This window comes from Manis javanica, chromosome 4 (assembly GCF_040802235.1).
Source record: "Manis javanica isolate MJ-LG chromosome 4, MJ_LKY, whole genome shotgun sequence".
In the NCBI taxonomy this organism is placed as follows: Eukaryota; Metazoa; Chordata; class Mammalia; order Pholidota; family Manidae; genus Manis; species Manis javanica.
The window spans coordinates 129,315,890-129,335,581 of NC_133159.1; the positions used below are offsets into that span (position 1 = coordinate 129,315,890).

Below are 19,692 nucleotides of genomic sequence, written 5' to 3' on the forward strand. Positions count from 1 at the left end.
CTTTCTTGGTTTATTTTGATGGAGTTTCTTGAGAAATGGTGCCTAGGAGATAAATTTGTTGGGACCTTGGTAGTCTGAAAATGTCTTTTTTCTACCCTTGCAGTTAATTGACACTGTGGCTGGGTATCACATGCTGGGTTGGTAATAATTTACCCTAAGAATTTTGCAGACATATCTCCATTCTCGTCAAGCTTCTGTTGTTGCTAAGAAGCTGAAACCTTTCTTATTCTGGATCCCTTGGTATGCAGCCCATTTTAATTTTCCTTCCATCTTCCTTTCCTCTTTCCCCAACCACAGCTTCAAGGATCTTCTCTTTATCCGAGCATTCTGAGATCTCATATGGAAAAGTCTTAGTGTGGTCTCAGTGGGTCTTCCCAATGAGAAAATTCATGTTCTTCAGGTATGGAAAAAAATTTGTAATATTATGATTAGTTTTTGGATGATTTCCTTCCCTCCATTCTCCCTGTTCTTTCTGGAATTTTGTTACCCAGATACTGAATCCCATGAACTAGTTGTTTAATTTTCTTATATTTTCTTTCCTTTTTTATGATTGCTTTCATTTTTTGCTCTACTTTCTGAGAGATTTCTTTGATTTTATTTTCAAACCCTCCTATTGAATTTTTATTTTAATTTCTAAGAGCTCTCTCATTCCCTGCATTTTGAAAACATTCTGTTTTGTTCCATGGATATATGTTCTTATCTAAGGATATTCATATTTATTTCAAAAATGTTTTTCTCCTTGCAGTCTTTATTTCTTCTAAGGTTCTTTCTCTCTCTCTCTCTTTCGCTTCATTCTTTCATTTTAGAGGCTTTCCTCAAATGGCAGGCAATCTTCAACTGTCTACTCATATTTAAAATTGAGACACTTCTTGGAAACTGTGTATATGTGGGAGGTAAAGAGACATGTTGACTGTGGATTTTGCCATAGGGTGATCCACCAGGCCATTTCTTGAGGAACCCTTGATTTTAGTATCATTAGGTCTTCTATCTTGTCTGATAAGATTTCCCAAAGAAGATTCTTCCAAACTCCTGCATGAAGGATATAAACCTGGCTGTAGGTATTCTCAGAGCTGGGTGAAGAAGTCTAGGGCAAGTCTCAAAATTCAGTATGTAAACTTTCATTTAATCCTCATTTTAAGTATACAGCCATCCATATCAATCTATCCATCTTTCTATCTTCCTCCCAATTTGTCTCTGTATTTAGAAGTCAACGCAAGCTGGGACATTTCTGTTGACACATCCTTTGTAATCCAGTTAGATGGTGCAGGTCCTCTGTACCATTGCATTCCTTGTTCCCTTAAAAATACTCTCTCTTTCTGCGCTTGTCCTCTGAAGAGGAAATCTTACTAAATCTTAACTATCCTTACTAATCTTACTAAAGGCAAGTATGCTGAAAATCCTGTAATGACTCCCACTGCTCTCAGTAGAAAGCCGAAACTTCTAAATATGTTCCAGTATCTCCAAGATCTGGCCCAAACCAACCCTTCCAGTTAAGTTTCCTTTCCAAGTCAGTTCTAACCATATTAGACTTTCTTCAGTACCCCAGATTCACTGTACTTTCCCCTGTGGGCCTTCTGCACATGCCATTCCCCTGTCTGAAATGTTGCCCCTTTTCCCATTCCCACCTTTTGCCTGAATGAACAATGACTAGAGCAAATGAAGAAGAGGAAAAGTCAAATTGGAGAGGATTGTTGTTGCCAGAGGCTTGGAACTTGGTGATGGTGCCATTTCTAGGACAAAATTCAGTCACTCCTAATGTCTGAGTCTACACCAAAACTCTTCTGACAGCAATCTTGATGATCTGCCCCACTTAATGTCTTTGTTTCCCAACTCCTTATTGGAATCACTGTCAATAATTTCTTTACCATTTCTGCCACCTCTTCTTTTGCCAGCCCTTTAGATACTAGCATAGTTGAGAGTTTCATTATGGACCCATCCCTTTCTGTCTACACTTTTCTTCAGAGATTTAATTTTCTCTTTCAGTTTTAACTGTGACTAATATGCTAATGATTCCCACATCCACCTCTCTAGCCCAGATCTCTCCTGGACCACATTGGACCAGTGTGTCCATTGAGCTAGAGGACATTGATTCTTTTATTCAGTTAATATTTTCCATACCGGGAATTGTGCTAGGTACTGGGCATTCAGTGGTGGGGACCAAAAGGCTGAAACCCAGTCTCTGACCCCACAGGGCTTATGGTATGATAACAGAAGACAGACACTGGGCAATTTATTAATATTACAACCATGATGAGTGCCACAAAGGAGTATAGGATGCGTTGGCTGTGTGAGACAGGAGACCTAACCTAGGATGGGCATAGTGGAAGGCAAAATAAATTATATTTAATGACCTGAAAGAGAAGTTTGTTGAAGACAAGGAGTCGTGTACATCTAGATGGTGGACCCTCAAAGAGCAAAACCAAACTCATTAAACTCATCAACTTCTCTTCCAAACTTTGTCTTCTGAGTTCTCTCTTTCATGATTGGCCTCACCAGTCACTCAGTAACCTAAAGTACAGATCTGGAAGTTGTCCTGTATTTCTCCCACTCCTTGACTGGCTCCTGACCCCATCCTATGCTCATCACCAATTCTGGTTGATTCTGTTGCAAATTTAACAGCCTCAAACCATTTTGTACCTCTGTTGCCCATAGCCCTAATCCAAATACATCCTCAGCATCTTTCTCACCTGCAACAGCTCCTCATAGGTCTTACTGCCTTTGGGACAGTCCTTACTCTTTAATCTAGTCTCCATAGTTATAAAATGCAGACCTACCATGCTATATATATATGTATGTATCATTAATATACAATTACATGAGCAACATTGTGGTTACTAGATTTCCCCATTATCAAGTCCCCACCACATACCCCATTACAGTCACTGTCCAGCATAGTAAGATGCTAGAAAGTCACTGTTTGTCTTCTCTGTGCTATACTGCCTTCCCCGTGCTCCCCCTACATTGTTACCATGTTATATTACCACTTAAAGTTCATTGGCTTTCCAGTATTGATAAAGTAAAAGTCATTCTCCTTAATCTGATTTATAAGTCCTTCACAGCCTAGTTTCCTGCAGCTTCTTACTTTAGGTCAAATGCTATTCGAACTAGTTGTGATTCCCCAAAGAACATGCTCTTTCTGCGCCTCTGCCCTATTGTATTGTTTTAAGAATACTCTCTCTTGCTGCACTTTTCCACTAGCGAACTCCTACCATCCCTCAAATCTCAGTTTGCATCACCTCCTCTGCAGTGGTCTTCACTGATCTTTCGGAAGAATAACTATTGTCTCCTTGGGATTCCCTTTATACCTAGTTTTCTTATCACATCTTTGATAGAGCTCTGTGTGCTTACTTATTAAAGCTTGTTTAACTGTCTGCCCCTTCCCCAATATGTTATTAAAATTCTTTGTATCCCTAACACTTACCACAGTAATTGGAATACAGTGAGGGCTACCTAAATATTTACTAAATCATTAAATGCGCAGCATATGATTCTAATTTCTGTGCTATTTTATTCACTTCTACCTAAATTTCTTACTTGTCTTAGTAAGAAACTTTGTATTTTCCCTCTCCTATCCTTATTCCGTAACGATTTTTCCTATTTTGAATTTCCTCAGCATTTAGATATAAAAGCTTGTGCTAATCTAAGTTGCACTTGCTTTTCGATACTGTCTTAAAATTATTCTTTAACCTTTCATTATATGCATGATGGCAATTTTCTCAAGACAAGAATATGACTGACTTTTCAACCCACAGCACACAGTACAAAACGCTACAGATTATGTGCAAGTAGACAGAAAAAAAAAAACAGCGCGTGCGCACCAAGAACATTTTTTTTGCCTTTGGGCTCCTCCTGTTTTTCTTCGGAGCGTGCGCACCAAGAAAGACAAAAGGGGGGAAAGTGACCAAGCAGTCACTCAGGCGCATGCCCAACCCTAATTTATCCAAGCCTGGTGGAGCTCACAGTGAGAAGTGCATGTGGTCTGACCAAGAGCTGCAGAAACCCAATCCGACTGAGTGAGCTCTGCCCTTCCTCCCCATGATTGGTTAGCGCTCAGTGTTGTGGGGCGGGGAAAGGAAGAGATGGGGGCGGTGCAATTGCGGGGCGGTGAAGAGGGCCAGTCTCGTTCTGCGCAAGCGCAAGCAAGCTACCAGGAGGGGGCGTGAGAGAGTGAAGGAGAGAGTGGAAGCCCTGATGCGCTGGCGAACGCGAGCTGGTTCGCCAGCCTTGACGCCTGCGCTGTGTCCCTCGGGGCCCCGAACCCGGCGGGCGGGTGCCCAGTGCGCCTGCGCAGCAGGCGGCGGCGGCAGGGGGAGGTGGAGGCTGTGGAGCGGCAGCGGCAGCAGCGCGTCCCGGGACTTAGGCAGCAGCGGGGGCAGCGGCGGGCGGAAGCTGAGGTGACGAAGGCAGCGGCGGCGGCGGCCGTTTCCCTCACGGTGGCGGAGACCAAGGCGGCGGCGGCGGCGGACGGGGAGCGGCCCGGCCCTGGCCCCCTGCTCGTTGGCTGTGGCAGGGCCGCCGTGGGGCCGGCCCGGCTCCCGCCCCCCGCGGCTCCCCCTCCGGCTCCTCCTCCCGGGAGACGCCGGGGGCCTGGCCCGGCCCGCACTCAGACCGCTGCTTCACCCGCCGCTGGGGGAGCCGGAGGCGGTGGCGGCGCCATGGGCGGCCTAGCCTCTGGTGGGGATGTGGAGCCGGGACTGCCCGTCGAGGTGCGCGGCTCCAACGGGGCCTTCTACAAGGTGAGGCGGCGCGCCGACCGGGGACACCCGTCTTCGGCTCCCTCCCCCAGCCAGAGAAGGAAGGCGTGGGGCGGGATCGAGTTTCTGGAGCTAAGTCCTGACCCCTAGAACCTTACAGCCGCGCTCCCACCCGCAGTTCTCCTGGGGAGCCCTCTGGAAGTCAACCCCCTTACTCTCTTATTTTTGGCCCCTCTGTACTTGCTTTCACCCCCCCTCCCCCCATTTCAGAGAGAATGAACATCAGGGCATTATTGTGCTTGGATCAGCGCCCTCTCTCGCCCCGAGACCCCCTTTACCCAGCTTCTTAACTGACTTTTCACTGTTTCCTAGTAGAAGACCTACCTTAGACCTTAGTCCCATTTAACCCACAGTCCAAGCACGTGGAATTCTCTTTATTCTCCCCTATTACTCTCTTGGGAAGGCCGTCCCTATTAGATCCTTTCATTTTCCTCAGGCCTCTGCCTCCTGGCTCTGAAAGACTCACCCCACTTTCATCATGTATTTCTGTTCCCAGCCGAAGGAAAAACGGTCAAAATCCACTTAGGACATTTGGTATCTTTGACCTGAGGAACTCTGTGTAGTACCAGTGCCTCCTAGCCATAGGGTGGCGTCTTTTCACAAGCCTCTCACCTCTTCATCCCAAGTCTAGCTGGTCTACCATTCTACTCAGGATGGATTTGGATTTGTTATCTCACTTGGATCTCAGATACGTTTAGGTCACTCATACAGTTTCTTCATCTTGAAGAGTGTAAGCTTCACATTCATGACTTCTGAAAGGGGCCGTCATGAGGATTCTCTCTGTTTATCTTATTTCCACTTCAATAAGACTTTGCCCAACTCTCCCAATTTGAGAATTTGATAGCCTTTTTCTGAAGAAGGGGATTATCTTTAGAAGATCATTGCTTACTTCAGCCCCTCCCTCGTCCAAGATTTGGTTCCTTAAAACACCTTTAGTTAGCGCTTTTTTCATCTATTCTGAATCCATTTTCTAGGATATTTTTCCCCCATTTAGATTAAGCCAGAGGCAGACCTCTCTAACCTTTGAGGAATTTGTCTTTCTGTGACTGTTGTTATTTTCATCTTTTTTGGACCTTATGCCTGGGATTGTCACAGACTTTTGATTACTGTCTTGTTTTTTCATTTTACCCTAAGGAGCAAGAGCAAAGATAATCTTAAGTGACTTTTGATAAGAGCCTCCTTTCCTTTACTTCCTCTTAAGCCTTTTCTGCCATAATAGACCTCTCCACCTTCATGCCCTTGAACATGACTTTCTCCAACTCCTTCCCTGTGAAGTCAAATAAACTGGAAAGGGTCTCATATTTGCCCTTGGAGTGGGATGTTTCTGCTCAGCTTCAACTGATAAGTTCAATGTAGTCATTTTTATTCACTCTAAATGCTTATCCATTTCTGCCTTATTTCTTTCACTACTTTGGTTTATATTCAGTACCTCTGAGTACCCATGTCTATCTTAACTTATACTCTCAATTTAAATCTTTGGTTTTTTACCCTAGTATTTCTGTATTCCTGTGTAATTGCAGGAACCACCTTATTCCATGTCTGAAGGAAGCTCCCAGCTAATCTCTTGACATTTTTTTCTGCATACTTTTCCTAACTCATGGGATTTTTTTCTTCTAGCTTGTCTCCATAGCATTTCTGTTTTCTTTGGCAGAAAGCTCTAATTCCTTTCTGATTCTGATAGAATACATTTATTTCAATGTTCTTTTCCCCAGAACTTGAATTACCTTTGTTGAAATACTCACCCTCGTAAGATTTCAGCCCAGTATCTTATCCTTCATCTGGATCCTTCTCACTCCCAAATTTTGGGTTCCAAGACTGAATCTTAAAATTTAGTCTGAGATCAAGGTAAGATGTTTGCTTTTGTTTTAGGAAGCATAGGAGCCAGGCACAGCTGGGAGATTGGTGTCCAGTTCAGATTAACTGTTAGACAGCTGGAAAGGGAGATGTTGCCAATAGAAAATCTCACTGAATCCTTTCCTTTTCTTCTGTGGGCTATAGCAGTGATACAGACTTGAGGGATTTGGGGACAGGATCTCTTGCATAAGAGTAGTTTGGAGTTGCATAAAGCCAGGTAACGTGCATTTTGTGTTCTGGCTGCTTTAGCATTTTCTGCCCCAAAGCTCAGTTAAAAACAGTAAGTCCCTAATTTCAGACTAATCTTCAACTCTCAGTACCATTTTGATACTTACCCATTCTGACCTTGCTACTGATTTAATATTCATGACTCAGCAAACTTGCGTGTGGGTCACGGAGTGTTTACATTGCTTCTATAACTGTAAATTTGGGAAGGTCCATTTCTCCTGACTCAGAATTGGTCCTGTTGTTGATCTTCTTCCATGGTAGAATGGCAAATGTCAGCACTGGTTAAATCCCAGTTTCCTTGTGTAGCTATCTCATCAACTCTTCATTTTCTGTCAGAACTCAATGTATTTATTCTTTTACGTTGTACTGCCCCAGATTAAATAATCTGCTCCCCTTCCAGGGGACAGTCATCCAACTCTCCAGACCTTGCTTGGGTATTCTAATTACCATTCTATCTTGAGGAATATGGTATCCTCAGCTTCAGCATGTGGGTCTTCCTGTTTTTCTCATAGAACTCCCTCCTTTCTTTTTATTGCCTGGGACTAGGAGATAGGTTGAAGGCGAGAGCTAATTTCATATCTTCTAATTTAAGGGAAATGAAGTACCCAGGAACCTAGGGCTCTCTTCCTCTGTGGTCCTAGGTCCTATAAGCCAGAGCCAGGATATATCATGGCTACTGAATCCAGTCATCCTCTGGATGTAGTTGGTTTTATAGAGACTGATTCAGTTGCTCTTGCCCCGTTACCTGCTTATCTTCCCAGTCAGCATGGACTGAACAGAACTGGGAGCTCACTTTACCACTGGTATCTTTGGAGGAAAAAAAAACCTGAGGTGATGTGGATAAAATTAAGGAGTAAAGACTGAATTGGAATGTGAAGTTGAGTAGACAACTTGTTTTGGAGACTGAAAGAAAAAGACCCTGGAAGTAGAAGAGTGAGTGGCATTTGGTTGAACCTGTTGAATAATGTGAGGGAAAACTCCATTCTGAGCTCTCTGTGTTTGCCTTTGGGATCTCTGCTAGTTGGGAAAACCAGGGTGATAATATTGCTACCTTTGCCTGAGGGCCAATCCTGACATGTTGGAGGAGAATTTGGATAGAGCCTTAGGCATATCCTTTGCAATGAGTATATCTAGGAGTTGGAATCTCTTCACAAAAGAGGCAGGCAAGTGATTCTCTTCTATCTTTTCCTCTTCCTTTTATCCCACTCTAAAATGTTTTGAGACTAGCTAACTCTTGATACACTATTTCTAAAACTTGGAGATAGACATTTTGGATAAAGAGTTGGATAAAGTCACCTGAAGAGTCTGGTTGAAATGTTTCTAGAACTCCAAACAGACCCTTAAGAAGAGGGAGAAAGAGGAGGGAAGGGATACAACATTAGTTGTTGTGGCAGGAGGGAGGAGAACACTTGAGAAGGAGCTGAAGGGAAGAATCCAAAAAGGAGGAGGGGAACTTAAGCAGATAGGAGTAAAAGTGCCTGGAAGATGGCAGTGGAGAATAGTGGGAGTGGGTATAGGTGAAGCTGAATGAAGAGTGGAAAAAACATTTCTGGGGAAGGGAATGGCAGAAAAAGATAAAGCTTTCTTAAGGAAGAGGAAGAGTAAGGAAGAGGCCCAGCAGTACCAGAAGTACTCATACCTTGGGCAGTAGTAAGACTCCTTAACAAGATCCTATTCTGAAAGAGGAGAAAGATGGCTTGTGTCAGGAGTGAAATTTAGGTTTAGATTTTCCCGCTGTAAGGAAATAACAATAAAGTAACTATTTATGACTGACCAATTAGGTGAGGTGGAAGTGACACGGGTATGCATTTTTGATGTTTTCTCTCCGAAGCTCAGCTTTTGTACCTGGCTACAAAGCTCAGGAATAGTTCCTATATCTTAGCCTTTTGAAACCTCTAATTTTTGTTTGTTTTTGTTTTTGTTTATTTTATTTTATCATTTTTTCATTAAGGTATCATTGATAACACACTCTTATGCTCAGGTTTCTCATGAGCAACACTGTGGTTACTACATTCCCCCTATTATCAAGTCCCCACCGCATACCCCATTGTAGTCACTGTCCATCAGCATTGTAAGATGCCATAGAGTCACTACTTATCTTCTCTGTGCTATACTTCCTTCCCCTTGGCCCCCCTATATTATGTGTGCTGATCATAATGTCCCTTAATCCCCTTATCCCTCCCTTCCCATCCACCCTCCCCAATCCTTTTCCCTTTGGTAACTGTTGGTCCATTCTTGGGTTCTGTGAATCTGCTATTTTTGAAACCTCTAATTTTTTTAACAGCTTTATTGAGGTGTAGTTGACATACAATGAATTATACATATTTAAACTATAAAATTTGCTAAGTTTTGATGTGTGTGTGTATATAAAACAAAACTTTAGCCCAAGATAACATTTCTGTCACTCCCCAAAGTCCTCCATCAACCACCTGTCTGCTTCTGTCATACATTTATTTGCATTTTCTGATTTTTAACAGAGTGAAAAAGCAATTCAGTAGAGAAAGGATAGTCTTTTCAACAGTGGTATTCAAACAACTGGATAGCTATAGGTAAAAAGTGCACTTTGATCATATCTTGCACCACATATGAAATTTAACTCAGAATGGACCTCATAGACCTAAATGTAAAATAAAAACCAAAACTTCTAGAAGACACAGGAGAAAACTTTTGAGGCCTTGGATTGGGCAAAGATTTCTTAGATTTAAACCCAACAGCCCAGTCATAAAAGAATAAATTGGCAAATTGGATTTTATCAAAATTAGCTGTCCCTAATTTTGAACATGTGAAAAATAGGGAGGGAAGGTAGAAAAATTGGGAGCATAGGAGTGAATACAGCTTTGGCTTCTTCAGTGAGGACATAGAAATAGGAGGTAGACCAGGTATTTGATCATCCCTGTTCTTCCCTGTCATGATTTCAAGATTGGGGTCTTCTACTAGTTTATTATTCTTATAAAATTCTTATCATTGTCATAGGCTAGCGTTCAGAAATCTCATCTCTCTTAAATCCTAGTTTTTCCTTCTGTAAATTGTGTTCATTGTTTTGAACTTCTCCAATTTTCTGATTATTCTCTTAGGACTCAGGCATCAGGGCACCAAGTTTGCTCAGGTTTCTTGCTGTATTGAAGAGCTAGACCCTTCTCTCTCTGACCAGATCCTCATGTCCTCTAGGTGTTCCAGGAAAGCTTCACACTGTCTCATGGGGTATTCTTAGCCTTACTGACTGTTGTTGGTATTTTAATTGAACTCTGGCAAACTGCTAACACAACAGGAGGCAGACAAGATAGAGAGGCCCCTGTGGGAGCCATAGTAGGCCATCAAGTTTCCACGCAGTTCTCATGTAGGTGTTTGCCCCTCCCACTTAATTTCTGTCTCTTATTTCTGGATTTTGCCTCCATTTTTTTCCATGCCAGTATAATTTTTCTCTCTACCTTAGCATTCATATTCTTTCTCCATTACAGCTTTTCCTGGCACCTGTCGTTAAGATTGTTTGTGTCCCCATCTAAAACTCTAGTTTAAGGGCCTCCAAATATGTCTCTGTTCCCTTGATGGCTGGGGTTATGGTGAATTGTCATTTTATTTTGCTCTGAAATCCATTCTAGGGCTTTGTGAAGGATGTCCATGAAGACTCTGTCACCATCTTCTTTGAAAACAAGTAAGACCCTGGGAATAGCAAATCCAGCATACTAGGTCCTAGAAGGAGAGTGGAGAAGAGGGGGTGGCTGAGTCCCATGAGGCATGTAATAGGTGGGGGAGAGTTAAGGGTTTGGCTAGGCAATTTATGTGGATCCCAGGAGAAGAAAGGGCTGAAATTTTTTAGGGTGGAGGGGGCATTTGACCCAGTACTTAAAATTCTAGCAAGGGATAGATGACACCATTCTGGAGCAGGGCCATATGGGGTTTAGCCCATTATGGGTTTAGTCTTTAATCTCCAGGGAAGGTGGAAATTGCCCAGTGGAGGCAATAACCTCTTCCTGAAGAAATGGGCAACCACCTTAGCCTGAATAGCTTTCATATCACCATTTCCTTTGCAGCTGGCAGAGTGAGAGACAGATTCCTTTTGGGGATGTCCGGCTACCACCTCCAGAGGACTATAATAAGGAGATCACAGAAGGGGATGAGGTGGAGGTACAGACCATAGGGTCCAATCTTTCTAAATGTCACTTTTCCCTGGATTCTGCATCTCCCTTGCCCTCATGCCAGTGTCCTCAGCTCCTTAATGCTTGGTTCACTCCTTCCAACCCAAGCTAAGCTACTGTATCCATCCAGGGAGCCTGATACTAGAAAAGTTAAATGCAGCAGTTCCCTGTCCATCACTGTTGCGATCAACCAGACTCTCAGGGAGCTTCCATTTATGATAACAGCACCCCATATCCCATGCCCTCTGGTTTTTAATTATCATCTCCTTCCTTTAGTTTCCTTTATTTTGATTTACTGTGCCTCCCAAGTGTCATAATGCTTATTCCATTAATGTTTTTGGATGGTCCTCAATATCTCTTTTAAATTTTCAACTTCTCTTCAGGTTTATTCTCGAGCCAATGAGCAAGAACCTTGTGGCTGGTGGCTGGCCCGGGTGCGGATGATGAAGGGAGATGTGAGTGATCACGAAAGCCTTTGAAGAATTCCTGAAGCAAATACTTTAGTCACGGAAAGGTGGGAGATAGCCCAGGTCATCCACAGCTTCTCTTTTCTTCCTCCCAGTTCTATGTCATTGAATATGCTGCCTGTGATGCAACTTACAATGAAATTGTCACCCTGGAACGGCTTCGGCCAGTTAACCCCAATCCCCTCGCAACCAAAGGCAGCTTCTTCAAGGTTACAATGGCTGTGCCTGAGGATCTGAGAGAGGCGTGAGTGTTAGGAATGTTGGAAGTTGGGGGGGCCCTCTTCACAGTGCTTATATCTGCTTACTTCTCCCAGGCCCTACTCCCAGTTTCAGTCTTCTCTGTTGTTCCCTGGGCCCTTCAGGGTTCTTCTTGCCACCAGTTTCTTGTGAACTCATCCCTTTCTTTTACTGCAGTCCACCCTCCTTAGTTTTCTCCATTTTCCTCTCACTCTCCTGAACCTTTGACTACTGAACACTCTGCCGTCTGAGCACTTCGCTCTTTCTTTGCAGCTGCTCCAATGAAAATGTCCATAAAGAGTTCAAGAAAGCGTTGGGAGCGAACTGCATCTTTCTCAACATCACAAATAGTGAGCTCTTCATTTTGGTAAGTTTATTCTGTCTGAATTTCATATAAGTCCTTCCAATAATTTTTTCTTCTTTTTTAATTCCTTGGCAGTAAGGGAGGAGCTAAAATTTGCATATATTATTTATTTGCCAGGGAGGACTTTATTGCCCCTGACCCCTGTGGGTCCAGGTAGCACTATCTTTCCTTAGTCTTCCTCATGTATAACCTTAATTTTATTTTATTTTTTTATTTTTTTATTTTTGAGAGGGCATCTCTCATATTTATTGATCAAATGGTTGTTAACAACAATAAGATTCAGTATAGGGGGGTCAATGCTCAGTGTACAATCATTAATCCATCTCAAGCCTAATTCTCGTCAGTCTCCAATCTTCTGAAGCATAACAAACAAGTTCTTACATAGTGAACGAATTCTTGCACAGTGAATAAATTCTTACATGGTGAACAGTACAAGGGCATTCATCACAGAAACTTTCGGTTTTGATCATGCATTATGACCTATAAACAATCAGGTCAAATATGAATATTCGTTTGATTTTTGTACTTGATTTATATGTTGATCCCACATTTCTCCTATTATTATTATTATTTTTATTTTTAATAAAATGCTGAAGTGGTAGGTAGATGCAAGATAAAGGTAGAAAACACAGTTTAGTGCTATAAGAGGGCAAATGTAGATGATCAGATGATCAGGTGTGTGCCTATGGACCAAGTATTAATCCAGGCTAGACAAGGGCAGCAAGACATCCACGGATGCAGAAGATTTCTCTCAAAGCAGTGGGGGTGAGGTTCTGAGCCTCACCTCTGTTGATCCCCAAATTCTCACCTGATGGCCCCCCTGCGACTGTGCCTGTCTTAGGTTGTTCCTCCCTTGAGGAATCTTACCCGTCTCTGGCTAACCAGTCATCTTCCGGGGCCATACAGGGAAATGTAAAGTTGGTAAGTGAGAGAGAAGCCATATTGTTTGCAACCTTAATTTTTTTTGTATTGAAGTATAGTTGATATACAATCTTATATTAGTTTCAAGTATACAACACAGTGATTCACCAGTTATCCACATAACCTCACCCTCACAAGTGCAATTACTATCTGTCAGCATAGGAAGATGTTACAGCATCATTGGCTGTATTCTCCATGCTGTACTACCATCCCTGTGACCAACTTACATTATCATCATTGAGAATTTTTGTGGCCCTTTATCTCCCTCCTCAACCCCTCCCCCATGGTAACCACCATTCATTTCTCAGTGTCTGTGAGTCTACTGCTATCTTATTCATTTTGTTTTGTTTTTAGATTTCCACAAATGAGTGAAATCATATGGTATTTGTCTTTCTCTGCGTGGCTTATTTCACTTAGCATAATGCCCTCTACTTAATTTTTTTTAACCTTCCTATCATATTGCAGCCTGGGCTGGAGACCCTTCCTTTCCATATTTAGATTCTCAGAAATAGATTACATTTTCACCTGTGTTTGCTACCTAAAATCACTTCCCTTAGTCACCTAGATAGTAGGCCCTTCTGAGATGACAATGATTTTTCACTTCTTTAGCTTCATTTATTAACTCTTACACTTTCCCAGAGATTCAGGCATCTTGATTCCCAATTCTTGGCTCTCCACCTGTGTGTAGTCAAAGTCCATTCTAATGACTTTTCCATGGGTCTCTTCCTAGTCAACCACAGAAGCCCCTGTGAAGCGGGCATCCCTGCTGGGTGACATGCATTTCCGAAGCCTGCGCACCAAACTGCTACTCATGTCCCGCAATGAAGAAGCCACCAAGCATCTAGAGGTAAATGTAGCAGTACTGATGAATGGTATTGTCCTCACTTTCCACCCCATCCTCTACCCATGCTCTTGTGTTTATAGACAAAAAGACTGTCTTTCTGGGCCATTAAAACTGGGTCTGCTGTTCTATCCCAGACTTACCCAGATGGCAGGGCTTCATCATGGTACAGTATAGTTGTTTTCAAACTTGTTTTTAGCCAGGGGGCCCTTTGACCAAGTGAAATTTTACTTGAAAGCACAATGCATAAAACAGAGCAGCTCTGTCTACAAGTGAAAGGGGGTGTAGTTCTTACCTCCACTAGCCTCCCCTAAATCACTCTGGGAACCAAACCACTTTGTAAGATACGTTTGAAAACCATTTGTGCACTAGAAAGATTGTGGACTTGGAATTCTAAGTCTTGCTTTTTCAAATAAACAACTTCTGGCAAATCACTTGATTTCACTGAGTTTTGTCTTCACATATTGATAATGAGGTCATTACACTAGAATGTTTCTGAGATCTTTTTGTGTTCTGACATCTTATGGTCAGATTCCATTTTCTTATTGTACTATTCTAAACAAGTAGGATGTATTGGTATGTGTTTGAATATCCATTTCCTTTTATCAAAAATGAACTGATCTTTTTGGGTTTTTTTTCTCTGAGCCTGCAAATTCTGGATCATGGTAATGTTTGATTTCTCCAAGGATGCTTCAGGCACTGGAAGTTAAAATTCATCATTACCCTCAGATGACACAAACTATGTCTGCTCCAGTTCCCATTGATCAGGCTTCCTGGTGATGAAGCTAGAATATTCAACTCTTCTAGGACTTGGCTATATTGATCTTTGTGACTTTTGAGATATCTTGCCTTTTTTATTTTTTTTATTATTTTATTTTATTTTTTATTTTTGCTATCATTAATCTACAATTACATGAAGAACACTACGTTTACCAGGCTCTCCCCCTCACCAAGTCCCCCCCCACACCCCACTATAGTCACTGTCCATCAGTGTAGCAAGATGCTGTATAATCACCACCTGTCTTCTCTGTGTTGTACACCCCTCCCTGTGCCCCCCCACAACACTATACATGCTAATCGTAAGCCTTTTTTTTTTTAATTTGAAATATTGAATGTATGAAGGATAAAAAATTACTACAACAAACACCCTTATACCCATCAGGCAGTTGAAGAAATAAAACCTTTGGTAAACTAATCTAGAAGACATTTGTAAATCACTGTACATCTTCTCCCCTCCCTCCCTAATTCAGTAATTTTGAGCACCCAACTTAGTTCCTTTTTCCAGCTTTACCTTTTCTCCTAGTGTAAATCCTTGCTGTAATTGTCTCTGTGCATATTGGAATTAAGGAATAGTGAGTGGATTGAGATCTGGGACTGTCCCTTTGTAGGTGTATTCCCTATTTGGTGTTTCCTGCCTAGGACTCATACCCCTCCTATCTTCCTGCCCTTCTACCCAGGTCTCCCTCTAAGGACTGATTGAGAAAGTATGGTGTTCCATAGGCTCCTTTTATTCTTTTCTTAAATCCTTGCTTTCTACTCAACTTTTTGGGTTTTATTTTGGGAGTGGGTAGTAGTTTGGTTAAAGTAATGTTTCTTTACACTTGTGTTTTCCTTACGAAAAGTCTTTTCACACCAACATTATTTAGTCCTTTCAGTAATCTGAGAAATGGGGTAGGTCTGGTGTAATCATTTAGCAAATGACACAACAGAGGCACAGAGTGTGTGCTTTAAGGTCACACAACCAGATAGCGTTAGAGCCAAACCCAGAACTGTTGTGATTCCCAGCCCAAACTGCCCTGATTACTTCCCTTCCCTGCCATTCCATTGGTGTTTAGAAGGTAGGAGTAGAATGAAAAGTTTATGAATTCTCCACACAGGTCCTCATGGTCATCAGGTGATTCTGGCTTTTCCTTCACATTTTCTTATTGAAATGATACAGAGCATTAGGTACCTGCGACAGACATTCTGAGACTCACCCTACAGAAGATGAGTCAAGACCCCACGATACCTTCAGTCCTTTTTCCTTTCAGACAAGTAAGCAGTTGGCGGCAGCATTCCAAGAGGAGTTCACTGTGCGAGAGGACTTGATGGGACTGGCAATTGGGACTCACGGTGCCAACATCCAACAGGCCCGAAAAGTACCTGGGGTGACCGCCATTGAGCTGGGTGAAGAAACCTGCACTTTCCGCATCTACGGGGAGGTCAGCAAAAGATAGCTGTCACTGTTCAGGTCCCTTATGGGCTAAAGAGGATAGGGTGAAGTAGAAAGGAAACCTGTCATGTTGACCTGCCTCTCTAACTTTGATGGCTGCACATTTTCCAAAAGAGACAGTGGCAGAAAGATTGTTGTTTGAGATTCAGGTACTCTGTTTTAGTGACAACTCACCCCTCTTATCTTAGACTCCTGAGGCATGCCGACAGGCCCGAAGCTACCTTGAGTTTTCTGAGGACTCTGTGCAAGTGCCCAGGAACCTGGTTGGTGAGTTGGGGCTGTGTATGTGTAAAAGAATATACTTGGGGGGCAGGTGTGAGATTATCTAAAGTGAATATGGGCTTGGTACCTCCCTTTGGACTTCCAGTTTTACAAGGATGGAGCAAACAGTGGAAGAACAGCTTTCTGGGGCTTGTAGTTTTGTCCTATGAAAACTCACCAGAAACTTAACAATCAGAGAATAATTAAGCAGAATCCGTGTAGATTTATCTTAATCTGTTTTTAGTCTTTTTTTCTTCTTTCCTTAAAAAAGAAAAAAAGACCTCTAATTCCTCTTTTACCCTTCAGGCAAAGTGATTGGAAAGAATGGGAAAGTGATCCAGGAGATTGTGGATAAATCTGGTGTGGTGAGGGTTCGAGTGGAAGGTGATAATGACAAGAAGAACCCCAGGGAGGAGGTATGGGGCAACTGCACCTAGAAATTGTTTCCAGAAGTAGGTGGGATTATTTGCAAAGCCATTCTCTGATAGCTGGGATCTCTAGGGCGGAGCATGGGAATGTTTTCCCCGTAGTAGACGTCAGCCCAGAAAGATCCTGTTGGGTGGGCTTCCATAGGAGATAGCACAGTTAATACTTCCATTTGACTCTTCTAACATCTGTCCTTCCCATCCTCTCCAGGGAATGGTTCCCTTCATATTTGTTGGCACTCGAGAGAATATCAGCAATGCTCAGGCTCTGCTGGAGTATCATCTCGCCTACCTGCAGGTACCCAAGCTGGAACCCTGGGAGAGGAAGGCTCTGGGTATGGCATGGGGACTGAGACAGCCAGTGGGTGAAGTTAGGAATTGTACCCAGTTTGTTTCTCTGAGAAAACAGAAACCATTGGGTGGAAATTTGGGGCTGTGGGGTTGAATCTCAGAATCTTCCTTGTTTAGCCAGCGCCCTCCTTACATTACTGAGAGTTCAAATAGGTAGCGGGGTCAGGATGGAGAAAGGTGGAGGAGGGGAGACTGTTCATTGATCTTACTCCTCCTGTTTCTTCCTCCATCTTCTGCCCAACCAGGAGGTGGAGCAGCTTCGCTTGGAGAGGCTGCAAATTGATGAACAACTTCGGCAGATTGGGCTGGGCTTTCGCCCTCCTGGGAGTGGGCGGGGCAGCGGCGGCAGTGACAAGGCTGGATATACCACTGATGAGAGCTCTTCCTCCTCCCTCCACACCACACGAACTTATGGGGGCAGCTATGGGGGCCGGGGCCGGGGCCGGAGGACGGGCGGTCCTGCCTATGGTGAGAGTTGTGGGAGAGGGAGGTGAGCCGGGTGGAGTTTATGAGGAGAGGCAGAGGTCTGGGTGGAAGCTTGAGGGAGATGGTGAAGAGGTGACTGGCTGGGAGACTTCGGAGTGAGAACGAGGAGTTGCCCGTTTGTGGGTTGGGGTGGAACCTGGGGTGGGGTGAGGTGAGTGATCCTGATTGAACCCCACTGTGTCTTTCAGGCCCCAATTCAGACCCTTCCACAGCTTCTGAGACGGAGTCAGAGAAGAGAGAGGAACCCAGCCGAGCTGGGCCGAGTGACCGGGATCCCCCAACTCGGGGGGAAGAAAGTCGGAGGCGGCCAATTGGGGGCCGGGGTAGGGGACCCCCACCTGCTCCCCGGTCCACCTCAAGATACAGCTCTTCTTCTATTAGCTCAGGTACCAGTATCAGACAACTGGGATAATGAATGTAAGCAAAAAGGAAAGATGATGGACACCTGACTCCCAATTCCTCTTCCCCTAACCAGTACTGAAAGATCCAGACAGTAATCCCTACAGCCTACTGGACACATCTGAACCAGAGCCCCCAGTTGATTCAGAGCCTGGGGAACCTCCCCCAGCAAGTGCCAGGCGCCGCCGCTCCCGCCGGCGCCGCACTGATGAAGACAGGACTGTCATGGATGGAGGCCTGGAATCTGATGGGCCCAGCATGACAGAAAATGGCCTGGGTAAGGGGTATGCCTGGAGTTTAAAAAGTTAGGCCGCAGCAAGATTAGAGGAGTGGAAGATTGGATGCACTATTCTTTTTTCCCTGCCCCACAGAAGATGAGTCAAGACCTCAGCGTCGTAATCGGAGCCGCCGCCGCCGTAACCGTGGTCACCGGACTGATGGTTCTGTCAGTGGAGACCGTCAGCCAGGTCAGCTAATAGTGGATGCCAGCCTCCTTCCTCAACTGAGAGAATGGGATGCTTCCTACCCTGTGAAAACCAGGGCTTGGGATTCAGTAGGCATTTAGGGGCTGGATTACCTGGGTTCCTTCTGAAACTCTTGATCCTCTGCCTTCCTAGTGACTGTGGCCGACTATATCTCCAGAGCAGAGTCTCAGAGCCGCCAACAGCCTCCCCTGGAACGCACTAAACCCTCAGAGGACTCTCTTTCAGGACAGAAGGTAGGCAGGCAAGATGCAGTTTACTCCACCTTGTTTTTTGTTGTTTTTCTGGGGCAAGGGGCACCAGAAAATTCCCAAAGAAATAAAGAAGTCTGTGTCTGATGGAGTTCAGACTGCATCTAGAATAGTGGAAAGTTCGAACAGAAGAGAGAGGACATTTGGTTCATATTTTCTGGATACCATTAAGAGTGACTATAGAGTCAGATCAGGGTCACCAGATGCCAGGAGCCCTTGGATAGTAGGGAATGTCATTAACCTGAGTTCTGACTGCTTTTCTTCCTCTCCATTTTCTTTTCCACTTCTTCCTCAGGATGACTCTGTCAGCAAGCTTCCTAAGGGCCCCTCAGAGAACGGGGAGCTCTCTGCCCCCCTGGAGTTGGGTAGTTTGGTGAATGGGGTTTCATAAAACCTCCAACCCGCATCCCTTCCTTCTCCATCTCGCTTGCTGCCCAACACCATGGCCCTCACAGGCCCGACTGACCTGCGCTGGAGCTGCTCTTATCTAGGGGGTGGGGGGTGGCACAGCAGCTTGGGTCCCCCCTCAACCTCCAGGAGTTAGTGGAGGGGTGTGTAACAGGGTCATACCCCCCTCCCTCTTGTCCACCCTACCCCCAGGGTGAGGGGAGCCACTCTCCTTCCCCTTCAGACTTGGATGTGCCTTTATCCTCTAATGCCCCAATCTCTCTGAACACCCCCATTCTCCACCTGTTGGTGCGGGGTGCTCGTTGACCCACTCAGATTTGACAGTTCAGGGGGGCTCCCCTGCTATCCCTCCTCCCATCCTGTACTGCCCATTTCTGGGGCCTCATCACTGTGGAAGACGGGGATAGTAAGGGTATAGTGGGTGGGAGGCATGGGGAAGGTTTTGGAGTAGAACCAGGGGTGTGTATGAAGGGGGGTGACAAGGTCCCCCAGGGTAGGGGCAACCAACCTTGTCTGGTGGATGAGAAGGCGTATTTATTTTTCACTGTACAGTATTTAAAAAGAGAATAAAAAAATCCAAATGGCTTTCTGGTTCCTGTGCCTTCCTTGTGCCCA

At 44.2% G+C, this 19,692-nt stretch overlaps 1 protein-coding gene across 1 annotated transcript; it reads left to right on the plus strand.

Annotated features, from left to right (window-relative positions):
- Positions 1-4,284: 4,284 nt before the first annotated feature.
- FXR2 (FMR1 autosomal homolog 2) lies at positions 4,285-19,662 on the plus strand. The gene is made up of 17 exons (XM_073234891.1): positions 4,285-4,736; positions 10,436-10,488; positions 10,868-10,961; positions 11,356-11,427; positions 11,535-11,683; positions 11,950-12,043; positions 13,692-13,808; positions 15,833-16,003; positions 16,203-16,281; positions 16,582-16,691; positions 16,912-16,998; positions 17,297-17,519; positions 17,726-17,923; positions 18,013-18,213; positions 18,308-18,403; positions 18,554-18,654; positions 18,965-19,662. Exons 1-17 carry the CDS (start codon positions 4,656-4,658, stop codon positions 19,058-19,060), a joined length of 2,022 nt encoding a protein of 673 aa, XP_073090992.1. The 5' UTR covers positions 4,285-4,655; the 3' UTR covers positions 19,061-19,662.
- The last annotated feature ends 30 nt before the right edge of the window (positions 19,663-19,692 follow it).

What these genes read in the sequence shown, in the direction of transcription:
- FXR2 (XM_073234891.1), top strand. Translation starts at nt 4,656, where the DNA reads ATGGGCGGCCTAGCCTCTGGTGGGGATGTGGAGCCGGGACTGCCCGTC. An exon ending in CCAACGGGGCCTTCTACAAG is followed by an intron (nt 4,737 to 10,435) that starts GTGAGGCGGCGC and finishes AATCCATTCTAG; the next exon opens with GGCTTTGTGAAGGATGTCCA. An exon ending in GACGGGCGGTCCTGCCTATG is followed by an intron (nt 17,520 to 17,725) that starts GTGAGAGTTGTG and finishes TGTGTCTTTCAG; the next exon opens with GCCCCAATTCAGACCCTTCC.